The sequence below is a fragment of the Anguilla anguilla genome, chromosome 5 (assembly GCF_013347855.1).
Source record: "Anguilla anguilla isolate fAngAng1 chromosome 5, fAngAng1.pri, whole genome shotgun sequence".
Lineage (NCBI taxonomy): Eukaryota > Metazoa > Chordata > Actinopteri > Anguilliformes > Anguillidae > Anguilla > Anguilla anguilla.
Window position 1 is genome coordinate 41,661,024 of NC_049205.1, and position 20,082 is coordinate 41,681,105.

Sequence of the window (20,082 nt, forward strand, 5' to 3'; positions counted from 1 at the left end):
CGTTCATGCATATATACATAGAATGACTGCTTTTTAGAATGACATGCAACTAGGCCCTGCCATATACGACAGTCTAAACTGCTCTGTGCTGTTGCTCTTCCTGAACGCTTGTCTTTGCTTAGTTTTAGTTCTGCAAATTAGACAAACTGTACCTTCTCATTCATTTCAAGATACACTCTGTCCAAATTGCTTGTCCTCCATCCATTTGACTTGTGTTTCTTGTTTCAGAAATCATAAACAGAAGCCCAGCTTAAAGGAAATGGGTTTTAAGAAAATAAGCCTTGTGTTAGCAAGTTCATTGCAGTTCTCATGCCTGTCTTGCTTTCCCACTTTAAACCTTGAGACTTAAGCAAGAGAAAATTGACTATTTCTCAGTGGCATACAAGTGCCACACAGGCCATACCACATAAATCACTGTAATAGCATTTCTGTTGTCTCAGCTCAACTACCAGCTGTCCCTTTGTGTTTACCCCATCAAATAGCAGGCTTTATTACCAACCCTTCCTCCTCTTTTATGATGTCCCTCAGTGCTGCACTGCCACATCAGACATTTAATATGATGAACTGTACAGTCCCTGGACAAAGCTCTTTTACTGTAAGGAATGGCCATATCAACTTTAAAGACCAATGCCTTTAGGGCTTATAAAGGCAGGACAGTTTGTTGAGTTTGATCAAGAAAAATTATCCCGGAAATGCATTGCTGTCCATATTGATGTGTACTGTCACTTTAATCTGTTTTAATCAGGCCTCTGTAAACTTCATGTACTGGAGTTCTGACTTAATGAATCCCTAAATGGGGAAATATTGCATGAAATGGGAATGTAACATATTATTCAGTGTTATGCTGAGGTTTCAAGATGGAAATATTTGCTCAATGAATAGGACTGAAATGAATTGAATGTGTTGCAGACAGGCTGTATCTATAAACCTCAGGTGATAATTTTATGAACTTTCAATTGTGCTTCAAATTGAATAGAAACAATTGCAGGGTTATAAATGCCATGGTTATAGTAAGTGAAATCCAAATGATGTTTTCTTGAATACACAATATGAGTTTGTGTTTTGCAATTTGAAGAGGAAATCTAATTTGTTTGGAAATGAAATGTGTTGCATCTGTTTAAATCCACTCCCAACCTTTTAATAACCTCAGATCTCTCTCTCACAATAAGTCATGTCCTTGAACCATGAACCTCTAGGGAAGTAAACCATCTCCAAAAGGCCAATGGCAAAGCATCTTCAGCTTGTTGTATTTTGCCTGAAAATCGTCCCTCTTCTTATACATCCCCCTTTCAGAAGGCAGAAGGCAATTATGCCCAGTACCTCTAGGGAAAGAACTGGCGCAGGGCCTATTTTCCAGTTAAATGACAGATGCATTATCTATAATGTGGACAGAATTACATCTTTATTGGGACTTAGGTATTAAGATAAGAGGAGAGGAGTAGTGCTGCCAAATAACTAAATCCGAGGAGAGAGAAGTGAGTTATGGTTTTCCATAGCACATGTTGAAGGTTGCTGGGCAAATAGTCTATAAAGACTGAAGGAGAAAACCAGTGTTTACATGTCCTATTTATTAAAAAATAAAATCGGTCAGAGCACCCACCTGTCAACAGATTCCATTCTTTCTGATGGTGAATTCTCCACACTTCTGACTTTGAAGGCAGCATTTGACTTGGGTGCTGTAGTTTTTCTTATTCAAGATGACAAATATTTAAATTACTGAATAATTTGATTCTACTTATATGGAATACCTAGAAGGTAAGGGGAAATGATTAGTTAAAATTAAAAGCAACAAATTCTCCCGCGTTGGTACAAATGGTATATACCAGAGAAAGACCTACATTCTGTCTTCTGAAACATAGTACGCCGTGGGCATGGTACTCATATATGCCATATTGAAGGAACACTGTGCTAGGGCATCTATAGAGGTAGGGAATCACAGGGTATAGAACTACTACATAAATGTGCATTGAAATGCCAGCTCACCTAACAATACAAACATTGCAGATGGAAAAATCAGCTCTTTGTATCTGTACATTCAGTAGGGATACAGTCCTCTGTGATAATGTGTGGGAGGGATCAGAGGTTAGTGGTACAATGAAGCTGTATATATTTTTTATTTTTTTGGAGGGAGTGGGTTATCACATTATGGAGGCATGCATGCTCACAGAGATTACTGGCAGAAGCGTACAAACTATAGTTTCTGAGTCTTCCTCAGCTGCGGGCTGGTATTATGGCCTTGGTGCTTGTGAGGTGCAGAATCTGCCAGAGTAGCTGCATTTCTTATGTGATCTGATGTGCCTTCTGGAGGACACTAGAGAGCCTATCTGCCCTGAGCACCATGCCTTTCAGCACAGACACCGGGGTCTAAAAATGAATTTAAATAGCTGTAGAGCATGTTCCTTCCTCTATAAAGGGACTGTTATTTTAAACACTGAGGGATGCTTTTTGATTATTTAAAGCAGCGTTGAGCCTTAAGATTGATGACATAAATGTAAAATATTGCACATTATTCACCTATTTAAGTAGTTCTTGTAGATTCTGTGGCACTAATAGTGTAGCAATGAAACTGTACAGATGGAACACATTTTTGTATACTCTATAGGACTGTGAAACAAAAAGTCTCTCATGCGGTCAATTCGATATGCATTTTTTATGTATAGTAATATCTAGATTAATGGCAGTGTGTCTGTCAAGTATAAAATCATGGAATGAAATCTTGGCTTTATGACCCAGGCTAGTTTTACCCCAGCGTGAAGACTGTCTCGGTCTATGCTTTGTACATATTCCCAGGCTATATTCATCCTGTTTCCTGCCTGGAATTTCATCTCAGTTCTGGGTCGTGGGGGGCACAGCAAATATGTGCATTGCATACTCCAGGGGATTATGGGTAGGCAGAGAATGCTACTTCACTGACACAGTGTAGGAGAGGAAGTGGGGATTAGTTCTACTGTTTGTCTATGAGAGAAGGGAGAAGATGTCTGAACCAGGAGTGAAAGTGGTGAGCTTGCCTATATTAGTATAATCTGTTATGCATATTTAACACATCAATGAAGCAGTTTGGGGCTGAAAACACAGCTTCTGGACAAGGTACTGTACCTATTACTGCAGGTGACATTACATCTGAGGTAAAGAGTAATCACCAAATGTGTAGTACGTAAAACGTATATAACTAACGTTTTGTTTGTGTCATAGAAATTCTCAGGTTTCTTTGTATCTTGAAAGTAATGCTGATTAACTTGTGGGACCTCATATTTTACTGTTCTAAAAGGGAAACCATTTTCCAAATCTTAGTCTCATACGCCACTGAGCTCATAGACCGGATGGTAATAGCCATTTCATTCAAAATCTATTGGGGGGGGGGGTAAAGAATAATATGTGAGGGATTAAAAACAAAGACCTGAGTGGGTTTTGGTCTGGACAGTCTCCTACTGTGTGAAGCAACAGTCATTCATCAATATCCTGACATCGACCACGCAATTCAAAGCTATGGATTTATTTCTTGTTTTATGAATGTAATATGAGTGTATTGTGAACCACTGTTTTTTTTTCTTCTGAGAACAAACCTTGGTGATTGCTCTTAGGTTGGCAACCGTCCACTCTTCTGTCTCATAAATCACGTTGACAAAATTTATTTAACAGAAAATATCAGGCCAATAATCCATTACAGCATTACAATAGTCCACTCTATCTGAACCCTATCCTGAATTTTAAACTATTAACTGCCATTTAAAACACATTACTCTTACAAAACCATCATTCTTTTAAGTGGTGGTACTGTTTCGTTTTTTGGGAATTTAGTTTAGATTAAGCAAACGATATGCTCCTGGTAGAAGAAGGCAGTGGAAACATAAGTATCCCAAAGCCATAAATTACAAATGCAGTCCAAGTCTCAATATTGTTTATTTGAAGAAATTCCTATTTAGTAGACTTACATGTTTTTGAAAGGATTCGATTTTTTAAAAATCAGTGACGAATGCTATAAATAACATCAATTTAACACCGATCAGAAATGTAAGTGAAGTAAAATAAAATGACAGAAATAACACTGGACAGAAAGTCTAAAAGTCTAATTTTTATGTAGATAAGGCAGGCTGTAGTTACTTTGAGCTACCATCGTAGCTATGCCATGGTGACTTCAAAAGTTTAAAAAAATACGGGTGTATCCAACACATTGGGGGATCCTGGACAGATATACAGTTACATCATTTGGCAGATGGTCTTATCCTCAGTGACTTAAATTTAGATTTGACAACAGCACTTCTCATTCCCATTTGTAGCAAAGAGTGTTACAATTCTTTAGACAAATAACTGCTAATAGTTATTCATTTATTTATGTTTCTTTAATAGGTGAGTTGGGTATACACTGGACCTTCACTGGGATGAAGTTGTGAGGCAGCCTGTGTTGAATGGAGGGGCTGAGCCATGGTGTAGGGCTTGACCATAGCCTTGATGTAGGATCCTCTCATGCCCCTGTTGGTCAGCATTAGTCTTGAATCTAATGAGTTACAACAAGGAGCTTGTGGAAGCTGCAGAGCAGAGGTGTCATGTGGGAGATGTTGACCAGTTTTCTGGAAGTCTTCCCTTCCTGGTATTGTAGAAGGAGCAGCTAAAGTGGAGCTTTAGGTGTTGAGCTACCAAAATGACAAGGGGAAAGGATATGTGTAATGGGAGGTGTGAAGATATGGCAGCTCTGAGGAATTAAATGTATATTGAGGAGAACACTGGGGGATAGCAATGGTGAGTTTTCATGGTTGCAGATGTAGATCCTCTCCACGGCAGCTGGTAGGGGTGACCTGGTGGGTAGGACCCAAACCATGAGTGCATAGAGTCAGAGATGCTAGGCTCAGTAAGGGTGGTGAGAAGGAGCTGGTGGCTGACAGTTCAAAGACTGGAGAAAGGTCCAGGAAGATGAGTATGAAGTACATGTTGGTGGCTTTCACTGTGAAAAGGGCATTGTGATGGTGAGGACAGCAATTCAATGGCTTTTATTAGAAGAAGAGGGATACCTGTCTGTGGTTTTTTGTGTCTGCTTAGTTTAGTGTTTGCTTCTTCAGAAGGAGTTTGATTGTAGCCAGGGAGGAGTTGATGACTGAGGTGAGGAATGGAAGCGTGTTAAGAAAGGCAGTCTGTGGTCCAATGGGTGTCTGGGAGTATGTTAGGGCGTCATTAGGTAGAGGAGAGAAATTAGTTAAAGCGTTATGTGAAACCAAGTTCTGGTGGTCTCAGCTGGATGTGTGGAGAATAAGCATTAGATATTGTCAACCTTCTTCCCAAAGCAGGTGGAAAAAGTCCATGCTGATGCTGGAGATGAAAGGTGCAAGGGGGGTTAAGGAGGGAGCAGTAAGTGGCAAACAATGTCTGTGGGTGGAATGCAGAGGCTTCTCAATAGTTCATGTAGAATGGTGCCATAGGAGGAGGTGATTCTCCATCGTCTTTGTGGGCTGCTCCTGACAGCTCTCCACTCAGCTATACTCTCCCAGAATGTCTGACAGCCATGGAGTGGGTGACAGAATTTGAACCAGTTTTTGAACCAGTGACAGAACCTGATTTAGCATGGTGAATATGTGAATATTTAGTGACACCAGTGCCTTAACCAGCATCTTCTGTACAGTTACTTATAATATATGTTCTGTATTGCATCTACCATGGTATTTTCACTAGACCTGAATCTTGATTTTCTGTGTCATTGTGTCATGTGTCATGTTTTTTTTTCCTGAGTCTTGTTTACCCTCCTGGGCACAGTATTGTGTGTACAGTATCAGCAGATTTTCAGATTTGTACATATGGTAACTAGACTGCAAAGACATTGTAAATCTGTTGATTTTGTTTATTTTTCAAAAAGTAAAGAAAAAATAAATAAATAAATTGCTAACACCATCATACCATAACTCTTTCAAAAGAATCAATGAAAGCATGAGTAAAAACAAGGTGCACCAGCTCATTAGATTATAAACTGGTTAGCCAAAAATGCTCTTTAAAGTAGCCTGTGGGCTGTTTACACCTCATGCTGCTATTACCATCTTCCTCTGTTCACCAGAAAATTAAGGAATTAGGGGAATTAAGGGATTTGGATTCAGCTCAAAAAGGAACATGAAAATGTAAAATGATTTATATGGAATGTAAACATATGACAAATGGCAACATTATATTATGCATTAAATGAACAGGAAAAGTACATTTACAAAAGGTTTTTCCAAGATTAAATGTTAATCTGTTGAGTTTAGGCCCAACTGTCCTGAAATATTAACAAATGATCATTGTTGTACTGCATGGTTCACCTAAGGGTCAGCCCTTCCTGAATTAACATTGGCCCAATGATGGGAGCACCAACGACCCTTTTCATGCCAAGAAAAAACAGATTTATAAGTGCCATTTTCTCCACAAACCATGTTTTGTGCAGTGTAATTAGAATTCTCAAGGTCGAGAGAACAAATTCCATAGAATGTTGAAAGGGTTATATTTTTAAAACTGTTTATCAGTCATGGAATCCCTCTCATTTTTGTGCTAGTCTCACACTGTGTTGTCTGCGTTTACAGAAAAAACATTTTAGTTTGGCTCTGTTTACGTCTGTTCTTACATAGGGTCAGGGAACGAGACAAAACATGTCAAAAGGTAAAGGATTGCAATAATGTTTTACCAACCGATTTCAACCACCCTGGGCTTTTTTTGATTGCTTATTGGTGTCTCTCTTTCTCCCCTGTTTCCTGTGGTGTTTGCCCCTCATTGATGCTGCTGGTACACTACTAAAGGTAAGACAGCTCTGTTTTTCCCTTTCTCTCATAGCTGAGTCAATTTAAAATTCATGTGTAACTGGGCGCATTGGGTCTGTACAGTGAAAAAAGCTGCCCAGAACTGATTTTGGAGGGGCCACCATTGAAAATGTATGAAACAGCAGGAATTGACTAGGAAGAAATATTGCCTGCTGTTGCAAATATATTCTTTTGAATATTCTGTAACTTGCTGTCAGTTGCATACAGTTACTCCATCACTGTGAATGCTCTGAACACGGTGTATTTGCAGTCTGTATATCATCCGCTTGCTGATACCACATACTGGCACAGTGCAGAGTTTAGACGACTGAGCCAGTGTGGTGCCAGCAGGTAACTCCAACCCCCAGAGCCACAAGGGCCTCTTCAGATCAGGATGTGGGCAAAGTGATAATGTGAGCAGGGTAATCAGTGATTCAGCTGAGTGCCATGTGGCTGCTGCATTGAAACACACACCCTTACATACTTTAGGTGCATCTATGAACATGGAGCCGCATTCAGCTTGTACATTGTGTGCATGCACACACACACACACACACATACAGACACATACAGACACAGAGGAATCATTGGATTTCAGTCCATGATATGGAAATTTGGATACGGTGTGCTCACAGAAACTGATAAGCTCTTACAATAGATTTTTTAAACTTTCATGTTTAACTATAAGGTTAAAAAGTAGGTAAACGTTTCAAAAATGATATTGCTGAAATTTTCCATGTGTAAGAATGTGTGCATTTACATAGTGTGTGGGTGTTAATGGTTTACAGTGTATTCTGTTTGGCAAAAAAATGGCTTGACACCTTGAGACTGCTGCAGCACTAAGCGTGGTGCTGATTTAGGGGAAATTGGAGGTCAGACATAGCTGACTGATTGATAAAAGCACCCTGCTCCAAATGAATAATGAAAGTCCCGTGAAACAGTTTTTGGCTCAAGTCAACACATAGCTTTTTTGTATTATTCTTGGCTTCAACTACCTTTTTAAGTCACACCAGCTTTTATTCGTTTTTTTTCTCTCTCGCTATTTCACCTTAGAGTTTCTCATGTTTGCAGACTACAAATGCTGATATTTCTGGATTCACTGGACATTTTCTGTTGTGATTCAGTTAGATATAGCTTTCCCTTCCATTTAGAAAATACTCAATCTTGTTTTCATATGAGAAAAATCACATCTCAAACAAGTATTGGTTTGTTTTGTTCACACTACCTACCTGTGTGGCTCTGCTGATTAAAATAACTCAACTGCTGACTTTCACCTTCTCCCCTTATTTTTATTGAGTGCATAAATGGCCCTTTATTTAGAGGAATCCCTTGTTCACTGGGTAATTACTGAGAATCATGACATTTAATTTTTAATGTTGTTACTAGTTTGAAAGAATATTTTTATATGCTGCCCATTCCACCTTCTAAACACATTTTTATTGAAATTGCAGTGTTGTGATGTTTATTTTTCTTCATCATAGATGGGCTCGGTCATTTTTGGCATATTTCTCCAAGCATACAGTTTGGCACATTCATGTAGTAACTGCATTTCAGCAATTTCTGCATTCAGATACGATTGTTTACTGTTCATGCCCTGTGCATAGTTTTGTCTAAATACATTTTCCCAGTGTTGTCTGAATCACAGACATGAGGTATGAAACAAACAAGGTACAGAATAGAGAGGGGACTAGCACGTATAACTATCGTGACCTGAATGCATAGGTTTTGGGGAGATGTGTCACCCCCAGTATTTTCATATGAGTTGTTGTTAGTCTGGCTAGTATGCTTGTGAGACTTGACATTTGAATATGCAAGACTAGGTGGTCGTGCCATGTGTCTCCCCCAAGGTTGAAATGAAACCTCCACCTATGCCTGAATGCCAAGTGCTGACTTGCATTGTGGCACACAGCAGTGGTAATGAGAGACTTACCTCAGTGCTACCTCAAGCTGTTTCAGCAAATTACACACATTTGGCCCGATTATAATTAATTCTGTACGTCTCAGTGGATTTGTGTTTAGACGGAGCTTTGCTCTGTACCCTTCATAATACCACTCTACGAAAAATAATATTTTGCTCTTAATAATGTGTGCTGCATCATATTTTAGTATTTTATACATTCCACATGAAACATTTTGAAAAGGATGTTTTAACAGAAACTGATTTCAGACAGGTATTAATAGGCTTGCTGTTGTGCACCATATTGCCAGCCTATATGAAGAGCTTTTAATCGTTAATGCCGCATGGACAAGCAATACTGTTTGACTGATGTTTCACACTTTATCTCCACCTTCAGTGTGTGGAATGTGCTCTGCTAATATAAATTAGCATGTATAGTCGGTCGTTTAATTATGCTTTGCAAGTCCGTGTTTGTAGTCCAACAATTAATACATGTCACAGTGTTTAGTTTGGTACACAGGACATCAAAGTTCTGCTTTCCTGTTGGAATTATACCCGAAGTGTTAAAATCGAGTTTTCCTGGACACCATTTTTTCATATAGCCTATGTGGTGCCTAAGCGCATAAAACCTGCCTTGTCATGCGTACAATGGAACATGCTGTCCAGTGTCCAGTGTATATTGCTAACAGTCTTGCTGTAGACTTGGGCATTGTAAATTCAGTATATCGCAATTCTATATTTTTATGTCTTTGTTGCCTCATTAAAATTAAATCTTCAGCTCTTCTGTTTTAATGACCATATCAACATTTAATTTTGCCATTATCCTTATCAGCCCACTGTGTGTATGTTTGTAAATAGTCATTAACCATGGAAAGCAACATTATTTCTACTGTAGCATTTTACCCCATGCGTAGGGTGGCCACAGCTCCCAAATAGATTTGTTCTCCTATCGTTAAGTGAGGCGAATGAAGCTCCAGATCAGTTGGCTACTTAGATTAAAGCCCTTAGAATAAAGAATGGCTTCTGTGCTGTTCAAGAGGTAGGCTAATATTTTTCCTTCAGTTAGTCTCCAGATGCCCTCCACTTCCAAGAGGCTTCATCTGACATCACAGCACAGTTTATTATATGAATAGTCTCCTGCACTGTGAAACTGATTTTCCATTCGTTTACACACACTAAGTGGAAACTGTCTCCATGGATCAAGTCAAATTCATATTAAGGGAAGCAAAATTATTGAATTTGATGCGTGAGTGTTTGTCCTTGATTCTATCCAATTTAGTTTTTGCATTTGATTTTGGGCACATATTTTGTGCGCTTGCTACCTTTTATGAAGTTCAACCTCCGTCTTTGCATTTTGTTTTTGAGATTTACTGTGTATAAGCAGTTTATGTAATCATAATTTTTCTCTCAATTCAATCAATTGCTGAATTGAAAGACCTAATAGGACATTATGGGCATCATTTTCGGAATGGAATTAAATTTAATTTGAATAGAATAAACTGAATTGAATACGATTGCACCAAACCCTGTAATCATGTCTATTATGATCGGTTCTGTAATCTAATGTTGCATCAAATGTAAAGCGTAAGTATACAACCAAATAAATATTTACAGGTGGGGAATCGCAGTTTGATCTGTTGAAATTGCTCTTGCCTGCTCAGCTGAAGGTGACTTCTAATCTAATCTGGTCGTGCTTTCACTACTGGAGAGGGCTCATTCTGCTCAGGTTCCAGGAAAGTGCTGAGGGATTGATTGGCGGTCTACCCAGCCTCCTGCTCTGATCTCCCGGGTAAGGACTGTGACTGTGTGTGTCCCCGTAAGTCTCACCTGCTGCTGGAGGGATTTAGGCATGCACAGGTGGCCCGGCTGCTTTGCTGATGGAGAGTGGGAGGGTCACCGCTTGCCTCCAGACTGGCTCTGACACACGGGCGTCGTGAGCCCTTTAAGTAATCGTTTGCAGAAGGGGATTTTTGGTGCAAAGCGAAACGTCAGGGAGATTTGAGCAGTCCGCAGCCACGCAGGCCAGCAGCCATCTGGAGGCCGAGCTGTGCATGGAACCAGAGTCACGGTACAACTACGGCATGCTCACTTCTCACCTAAATGTGATACAGTTGCAAATAAATGTTGACGTTTACTACAGAGCCAGGGTTTTCATATTTAAACTGTTGCTGTACATGCATACTAACTGCATTATACCAATGGAGAAGAATTGTACACAGTCACAAAGGACCACACTACTCGAGACTTGAGTCAGTCTACTTGAGTCAGTATTTCCCAATGAAGCTATGTATTGCACAGTCTCACAGTGAAACTATGTCTTGCAATGTTAAGGCAAGTAATCATAAACTATATTCCCTGGTCAGTTCATAATTGAAGTCCCAATAATATACTTGGTAGGGTGGAAGTTGGTATTACTGATGGTATGGTACAGTGAACGCTGACTGATAGGCAACTTGCAATACCTACTATTCACTTTTGAATGATGTTCTTTATTGTAAATCACCCTACGGCTTTGATCAGTTTTAAACCCACTATATTGATAGACCGATGAATATTATGTACTCATAAAAAAACTGTTTCAAAAAAGAAACCCTTTTCTTAAAACAGGAATAGCATTTTCATGTCTTTCCTATTTTCCTAAATAATAGCGTGCATTGCCCTAGCGACTGTAAATCAAACTGTTACTGTATTTCATGTTAAGATTTTGAATTAACGCGTCTAAGTCTGACATGTCGGGTCTAATGAACAAGCTTTGAACAGTTTTACTTTGTACAGTAATTACAATCCCAGAACATCACAATCCTTCCCTTGTTCTTCAGTGGAGGCCTGGTAACAGATGGATGAATCCTAATTATCTTTTAACACACCGCCACTCCCCCTATTCAAAGGAAGTTTTTATTTGTTGCATATTTTACAATATACTTTCAGTGTTCCCCTGCTGCCTGCCTGCAGCCCTCCCCCAGTTTATAAGTCTTATATGTAGTTGTACATATACAAGCAGTGGTAATACAAACAGTACTACAATAAATTATCATATTGCTACAAATGCACTCTGTCTCACAACCCATTATATAATTCCTATGTGTAGATATACATATACAAACAGTGATAATACAAACAGTACACCAGTAAATATGTTATGTTTATGCTACATATACTGTCTGCGCCCCCGCCCCCCCAATATTTAATTCTTATATGTAGATATAAATATACACACAGGAATTATCTCAGGTATTTGTACAATTGCACCTTTTATGATGTGACCTTTAAATTCCTTTCAAAAATCAAACAGCTGTGATATAATATCTATGTTTCAGAAGTAGGCTTTTTAGATCCAGTTTTATCATTTTACATGTTTTTGTCATTTGTCATGTTACATGCTACCTTGGGCACATCCACTGAACCCAGTCTCAGACCTGTGACCAACTCAATGCAACGTGGAAGAGATAAAACTCATGTGGACATGGTTCGAACAGAACAATCTATTTAGTGATTTTAATGTCTAATTTAATCCAATTTCTTAGTTAATTAACGAGCTGAACAAAGAACCGCTATAGGAATGTTCCCACGGGCAATAATTCCGTCCTCAGTTTGATTAAGGGTATTGATTTGACTGGGGAATTCCACAGAAGAAGGCATTCCCTCATGGTCACCACTGACAAATGCCACATGTCAAATTATAGAATTTTAAATACCAACATTCTTTTTTTTTTTTTTTTGAATGCTATCAGCGGAATTCATTCAGTGTGCTGTTGTGTGTTTTGTAGGTAGAATGTGCAGCATTTATTCATTGTTTGGTGGGTCATATTAATTTAAATTTATTTAAATTTAGTAACATGCAGTACTGTTGGTATATTGGTACTTATCACTGATTTTTTTTGGCAAGCTTTTTCTTCCTGAAATATTTCTTTCTTTCTTTCTGAAAGTAGGACAGACTGAGTTTTAGGGGCACTACACCAACACACGCTGTGTTAATGCACTGCTGGCTGCAGCTGTGATAATCTGTGTTTGGGTGTCTCGTTTTCCCCTAACATTGGAAAAAGCAGAAAAGAGGCCACCAGTCCCTCACAGAGAGACTGCCCGCCAACAGAGTGTGACAGGAAAGTGTTAGGTTCTGCTTGAGGGGGTAGCTCTTTGTGCTCAGCCCAACTCGGAGTAGCATTTACTTTGATTGTTATGAAGTCAGATTCAGTTCATCTGAAATAGATTAACATGTATTATTCCAAGGTCATTAAGACAGACCGCCCTGCATAGAAGAACTATAGAGCATTAACCCTGAAAATGGCGAACGGTGTACATTACCAAGTCCTGTATTCTGATTGGCTAAAAATAACACAAAACGTAATCAAGAGGACAATGTGTTGATGTGTTAAAGAAGCCTGCTCCTGGTTGCCGCAGCATGTTGTCTGATATGAGAGAGGGAAGGGGCAGATAAGGAAAGTAATGAGAAAGCTGTCAGCCGTGCACGCTCCACCCAAAGGAACAAGGAGGGTGTCCTCTGGCTACATTTTGTCTTCGCCTGGCGAGCACATTAGATATTCATGGTTCAAGTTCAAATTCAATATCCTCTGGCCAGACTCTGAGCGCTGCTTCACAAATGAGGTATTGTTGAGGCGTGGTCTGATTAGACGGCGGTCCTAAACGCTTGCAATGCCCACTCTTGCGCGAGGGTATAATACGTAGGACATAAACGATGAAATGGTGATGTCGCCTGCCGGAGGCGAAGTCGATCAGTGTGGAAGGGTGGGTGGTGCCAGCAGGACTGGGGAAGCTGCCAGTTCTGGTCCAGCGGGAAGCCTTTGAATGTTATTGGTCTTTAAAAATGTTCTTTATATGCAGTTTGCGGGATAATAATGTCAACACTTTACAGGACTCAAGAATCTATGGCACGGCTCGGCAAGGCCGGAATAGTAATTATTGTAGGCCCTATTTATTTTGTGTTACTGCGTGTGATTACGAAGATGCAGGTTTCCAATCTTGTGAGAATGAACGAGCCGCTTTATGATATCATAAATATAATCGGTAAATAAGAATATATAATATAAATATATAAATGTTTTATAAATGTATTTAATAATAAATATATGCACTGTTCTCAAATTGTGATTAGCGATGGCTTTTTGTCACCATTTAACTGCACAGTGAACGTGAGGCACAATGAACATCTTCCCATGGTGCTTTATGTTAGTGGTGAGGGTTGTGCACATCATGGAAAAATTCTGTTTGCACAGGGACCTCTGCATTAACATGTGCAGTAGCACACTGAGTAAACACTTCACATATAATTCCTGCAGGCTGGGAATTCCTATAGACTGTCATCCCCTTGGCAACAAGCAGCTGCTGGTATGCTGACGAACACTGACGGGCGTCTTTAGCATAGGCGCAGGCCCAAGCAGCCATTAGGGCTTCACAACCCTTACGTTTTATGCATGCGTGCTGTGCAAAATGTGCTGTCTCAACTAATACCCAGTCTGCTTCATCTGTTACTGTGCTGTTCTGTGGTAGTTCACTGTATATCAGTAATTCACTGGACTGAATTCGAGGACGTTTATCATTAAGCATTAGCATATAGCCTACTCTTGTTTATGGGGAAATGGGGACCCTCAGTTGACCCAACGAGGACAAACTCAAGATTTAAAATGTGAAATTACTTACTGCGTGTAAACAATACTTTATTGTAATAATTGTTATAATCACTGACGTGGAGAATGTTTAAATCTGATTCCGTATAATACTTAGCTTATTTTAAATCGGGTTACTTAAAATACTCTTGAAATCTCCTCAGCTTAAACACGGTTACGATTTATTCACAGCATTGGCCTAGCCTACATCTTCAAAAACTTCAAATTTAATCAGATTTAACAAGTATATAATAAATATAGGAACACTATATAATGAAAAGGTGAAGCATGTTAGTGAGGATATTCTGTACAGTACTCTGTACCAAAGGAGGCCCCTTCTCTGTTGCAAGGATGAGTCCCCTTATTTTTTTCCCTTTTTCAGTATACATAGACAGATATGGCTCCATCCCCCTCAGGTGTCAGACAGCATGCTCTTACTCTAATCTTCGAAGCTGGCTGGCAGGGAAAGCTGGCACTGTTACGACTAAGAGAGGATCTCTTCTGCACGTGAGGGTGTGTGCTGGGAGACTCTTCCAAATCCGGCTCATCAGAACAGTGTAGTGTCTGGCTGTTTCGGTGGAGCATAAATATCACAGTACTGTGCAGCCTTAGTAAATGTCAATATGGCTGGGTGTGAGCTATTGTGCATCAGTGCAGTGTGAGCTCTGTCTGTGCAGTGCAGAGTTATTGTGCATCAGTGCAGTGTAAGCTCTGTCTGTGCAGTGCAGAGTTATTGTGCATCATTCAGTGCACTGTAAGCTCTGTCAGTGCAGTGTAGAGTTATCTTGCATCAGTGCAGTGCAGCTTCATTGTGTGCGAGCCCTCTGCAGCCTCAGGCTGTGTTATTGCAGTGCTCCATGAGCGAGTGACTCCAGCACACTCCCCCCCCCCCCATGCAGCACATGTGTGCAGAGTGTTAGTCTCTGTGCAGCTGGGGGTGGGCGTCGTCTTCCATGCCACACGGATGACATCTCCGACTGCATACCCGGACCGCTGCGACTGTGGGGGGGGGGGCACCGAGCCGAGAGAGCCCTCCTCTAAGACTGCCGTCCAAGGGCATCAGTCATTAACTCCCCTAAGCCACATCTGCTGCCTGGCTAATGCCGTCAAAAGAGGGGACATCTTAATCTGAGCTTTCCCACATCACAGGCAGGGGAGCGCACTGCACAAACCGCAGCGGACCTCGCCTTTCCTCCTTTCTTCCTCCTCCGTTTCCTTCGCCTCGTCCTCGTCCTCCACCTCCGGCGAGCGGCGCTTCTGTTCCCAGCCAGCAGACAGAACTGAAATCTCTCCGGGAAGCTCCACGTGGCCCCTCTGGGAGAGAGCCGTGTTTGGAAACAGGGAGCAGGTGGGCGGGAGACGCCCCGAAATCCAGCAGCCCCCCGGAGCCGGACGGAGCTTCGATAAAAAAAAATCTCACGTCAAGGAGAGGACACGATTTGGCAGCTTGTCAGAACAGCCCCCGAGGAGGAGAACTGTGTGTTTTGATAGGAGCTGGACCCTTTACTCAGACTGTGTGTGCGTGTGTGTGTATGTGTCTGTGGACACACAGTAGCTGCTGAGACTGAGTTTGTGGCAGTGCACACGCAAGCGTGCGCGCGTGTGCCTGTGTGTGTGTGTGTTCCTCGCTGTTAGAAGCACATCCCTCTCTCTCTCTCTCTCGCTTTCTCTCTCTCTCTCTCTCTCTCTGTTTCCCTCTCTCTCTCTCTCCCCGGGCTCGCTGCTTCTCCTCCCAGCCCCGAGAACGTGCTCAGAAAGCGGCGTGGGAAGATGCCGGCCATTCGGGTGGCCTCCAAGATGAAGTCTGGACTGCCCAAACCCGTGCACAGCGCCGCGCCCATCCCGCAGGTCACAGCCTGGAAGCAGGGGGTGGGCAAGTCCTCCTACTCCAGCCAGGTCTCCCTCAAGCCCCCCCGCGGGAGCAGCGCCGAGGGCGACGGGGGGGCTCCCCCCAAAACCACCGCGCCGCCGGCGGAGAAAGGAGCGGAAGCCCAGGTAGAGATCCGCGCCGCGCGGGCGATCGGTGTCACGGTCAGCGGCGTCAGGGCTCCGGAGCCCAACGTTCCGCACACGCCCGCCTCTCTCCGCTCGCCGCGATCTTCAGCCTCAGACGCACATGGCCGATTTTAGCCTGCGGACGCATCGGCGAATAGGAGGCGGGCGTATTTGCGCGACGGCTCAGCGGATGCTGCTAACGCGCGGTCAGGTTCCCCTCTGTGCAAAGACGGTCGCGTCCGCAAGCGCGCAGGCACCGACGGAGGGACGACGGGGAAGATCGGGCTGGGTGTCGCGCGGGATGCCGCGTCGGTGGTATTGTGCGTTAGTAGTAGCGTTCTCTGCTGAGCACCGGTAAATCTGCGTGGGGTTTTCTTCGCGTTCGCACCAACTGCCACCGCGAGGCTGGACGCACACCAGAGCCCTGCAGGAAAGTTTTCCCTGCGAGCGCTGCTGTCGAATGCCATTTAAGCCCGCGTACATGAAAGGGGACCAACGTGTGCAGCCTGTCGTGTGAAACGCTATTCAGCGATTTGGAACATGGGAAGGTTAAGCAGCATTTCTTCTGTGGAAACCGCTCTTTACTTCAGGGGGTAACTGAGTAAATGGTAAAATGTGTGAGGCATTATGCATTACATTTTTCTGTGAGCTAGTTATGTAACTGTACTGCTGGTAATAAATGGAGTGGAGATTAACCCTCAGAGACAGCTCTGGGGGAACGTATTATTCTTTATGTGTGTGTCTGTGTCTTGTAGAAATAGGCCATTTCTAAGCATATCCCTTTCCTACATGGCAGTAAGTTGCAGTCATTGTAGCTGGGGGAATGTTGCCTTCTGCCAGTATGGGATCAGTGTGTTTACACTGTCCACGCAGGGCAGTGAAAGGAGCCTCTGTCTTATCCCCTTTCTGGCTTATTGTGTTAATGAGCGCTGTGGACAGATGGCGTGGAAATGTTTTCTCTGCTTGATGTGGTTAGTGTTTTCTGCCGTGTGTGTGTGTGTGTGTGTGTGTGTCTGTGTGGGTGTCCGTGTGTGTAGGTGTGTGTGTGCGTACTAATGAGTGAGTGTATGCATGCCTGTTGCTAAGGATGCAGTGCATCTATTTACAGACAACAGGTTTGCAAAACAGATTCTCAGGACATATTGGATTTCTTCTCGAGAAAATGAATTTAACCCTGAATTATCCCCAGTCTAAACATTTCCTGTGGTGATGTATGTGGATGATGTGCATTTTTCTAAGATGCTGTTTGAAAACTCCAAGCCATCTCACACCTGCACCAAAAGAGGCATAGTGGGTGCCTTTAAAAGAATGACAGTTCTATATTGTTCACACCATTGAGCTTTTCATAATACGTACCATTGTTATGAACATTTAGGCCTAACCCTTTCAGTCCCTGAGTGTCCAAAATCATGAAAGGGACACTGCTGGTATACCCATACCCTCGAGCAAAGGAGCCACTTCTCAGTTGCTTCAGAAAAAAAAAATGTTTGCTGAAAATAAAATTGCTATGGGCTTAATATGAAAGTTGAATACTCAGCTCCTTCAGCATGGAATCAGCTCCAGAAAGCTGAACTTACAGCAGTTTATGTCACTAAGTGGTTTTAAAGTGAGGGTTAAAGTCATGGAGGAAAGTGAAAATTGTAATCGCTTTGACCCTTAGTTGCACCACATATTTAGACTGCTCTGGAGTAACCAGATGCGACACTTTGAACTTGTTGTTGCTTTTGTGTTAAATGTCTTATTGTAACGTCTAGTCTATTGCAGCTTTCTTGGCAAGGTCTTGAAAAAGAGATTGTTAAGCTCTATGAGACCTGGATGAATAATCGTGAAATAAATAAATAAAGATAAAAATTACGTTAGGCCTACAGCGATTTAGTTTGCAAACCGGATGATGCAGGCTGATGGTCGCGTACGGTAGCCGGCGTTGTGATTGTAGCTCAGCTTTCTACTACCGATCATGTGCTTTATTTTTCTGCTCCGTTCGTCACGGGGGATCCGCTTTAAACTAGCTAGGGAGGCGGAGATCCCGCTAGAGACCCTGTCATTGTGATAGCACTTTAAAACGGAGAGGTTGCGGTTTTACGCAGCGTGCGATTTGGGGATGCCTTCCCTTGGCAGGGAGCTGTCAGGCTGTTCGCGCCGTTTATGTTTGAGATTTCACAAGGGGGCGTGTCAGGGCTACAACCGGGAGCTGGCGGGCGATAAATATCTGTTTGTAATTTTCGTCATTGGTGCCGTGGTGGCCATTGTTCTGTGTGAAAGTAGCCTACGTAAAGCAGGAGACTCGCGTGTGTGCGATGTTATAAGAACAGTCGTGAGGCCGTTCATATGTTCATATGTTGTCGCAGCATATCTGCGCGGGTCACTTGCAAATGCAATATATATGTCCACTGGGCATCCAAATTGAATCGATTATTTACAGGTTGATGATGCTGTGCAATCCTGTGAACTGAAGAGAATCGTTGATTTTGTGATATAGACCTGGCATTGAGTGCCTGAGGGCACAGTGTCAGTTATTGCTGTTTTTGGTGATTAGTCTGGTTTGAGTATGGCAAATTTAGCTTATCCCCATGACATACACGTGCTATCTACTCCAGCGCCCCATTACTCAGCCTGACCAGGAACCTCCATTCCTGTTTGATTCCCTCTTGGGAAAATGAAACTGATATTCACGTTGTCGTTGACTCAATTTTCCATGATAGACGATTTTTTGTCTTGCGTCTGGTAGCCTACAGGTTCATTTTTAGTAAAAAAGATTAAATAGATTCAATTTGTTTTCAAACCACTAAAATAATGTGCATGTAACTTGAGAGCATCCTGCCATGTGGATGACCCTGTCTATGGGTGATATTATTTTAAATTAATCAATTGACTTGTCAGCTCATGCGCTCACATTAGCTTTACCCCGAAGCTTCGGTGCTGAGCAAAGTGGATTTATTGGCAGTACTTTTTTTTCAGATGCTGCAGTTAGACTGAGGAAAATTCGGTTTGTATGGATCTTTTGGGAGTAAACCATATGGAAACATTTCACGCCGCTTCACTTTATTTGCACGTTTTGTGGCTGTCAGCTAAAGATTATGTTCTGTTTTGATTCCTTGAACATGTGGTCTATGATGGTAGAGATATATATATATATTTTTTTTAAGTATATAGGCCTATCTCTTATTTTTTACAGAAGCCTTTTTTCTGTATCCTCTGAAATTTGTCATGTAAAGTTCCATTGGGGGTCTCAATTTATTTGGGAATAAAACTGTTCACACTGACATTAGAGAAAGATTATCAGTTAAAGGATCTTGGACCTACTTGAATGAAAAAGAATCCCTTAAAGTACATGGTAATCACTGACATGTTTAGACAGTAAATTCCGGGTTTTTGGGGCCTCTGTGATTCAGTTCCAGCGCCCACTGGATCCAGAGCCAGGCTAAAACGTTTCAGCATGACGGGGAAATAAGGCCCGCAGAGCATTCTACAGCAGGTTCAAAGACTTGCGGGGGAAAACAAGATGGCCGCCTTTAGTGAGAGACCATCTGCGGCCCACTTTGATGCCACCTGCCCATGTCGCGGAGTGGGGCTGTCAAGAGGGGGCCGACAGCTGCAATTACTGACCCAACCAGCCACTGGATACAGAGGCAGGTCTCCTATAATTTCCTGCCTCCCAGAAAGCACAGGGAGCCGGGGGAGGGGAAGGAGAACAGGCAGAGAAATTGCCTGTCAGCTTCCACACCGCACCTATCAGTGTGTCAGAGGAAGAGCAGATGTGGGGGCAATGACTGTTAGTAGTCGATGCACAAAATCATAATGGCTTGCTCGGCTGGTCTAG

General features: G+C 42.2%; 1 protein-coding gene across 11 annotated transcripts in view; it reads left to right on the plus strand.

Moving 5' to 3' along the window:
* LOC118228537 (neuron navigator 2-like) overlaps nt 1–20,082 on the plus strand; it is a 189,554-nt gene that overhangs the window by 65,175 nt on the left and 104,297 nt on the right. For 5 of the 11 annotated variants that reach the window (XM_035420137.1, XM_035420135.1, XM_035420141.1 and 2 more), the window contains exon 1: nt 15,959–16,262. The exons of 1 other annotated variant lie outside the window; for it this stretch is intronic. In XM_035420137.1, coding sequence (XP_035276028.1) covers nt 16,038–16,262 — 225 coding nt within the window. In that variant the 5' untranslated portion in view covers nt 15,959–16,037. Of the gene's footprint in view, nt 1–15,957; nt 16,263–16,851; nt 16,871–20,082 lie in introns of those variants that run through there. 5 more of the 11 variants (XM_035420133.1, XM_035420136.1, XM_035420139.1 and 2 more) reach the window with 2 other exon arrangements.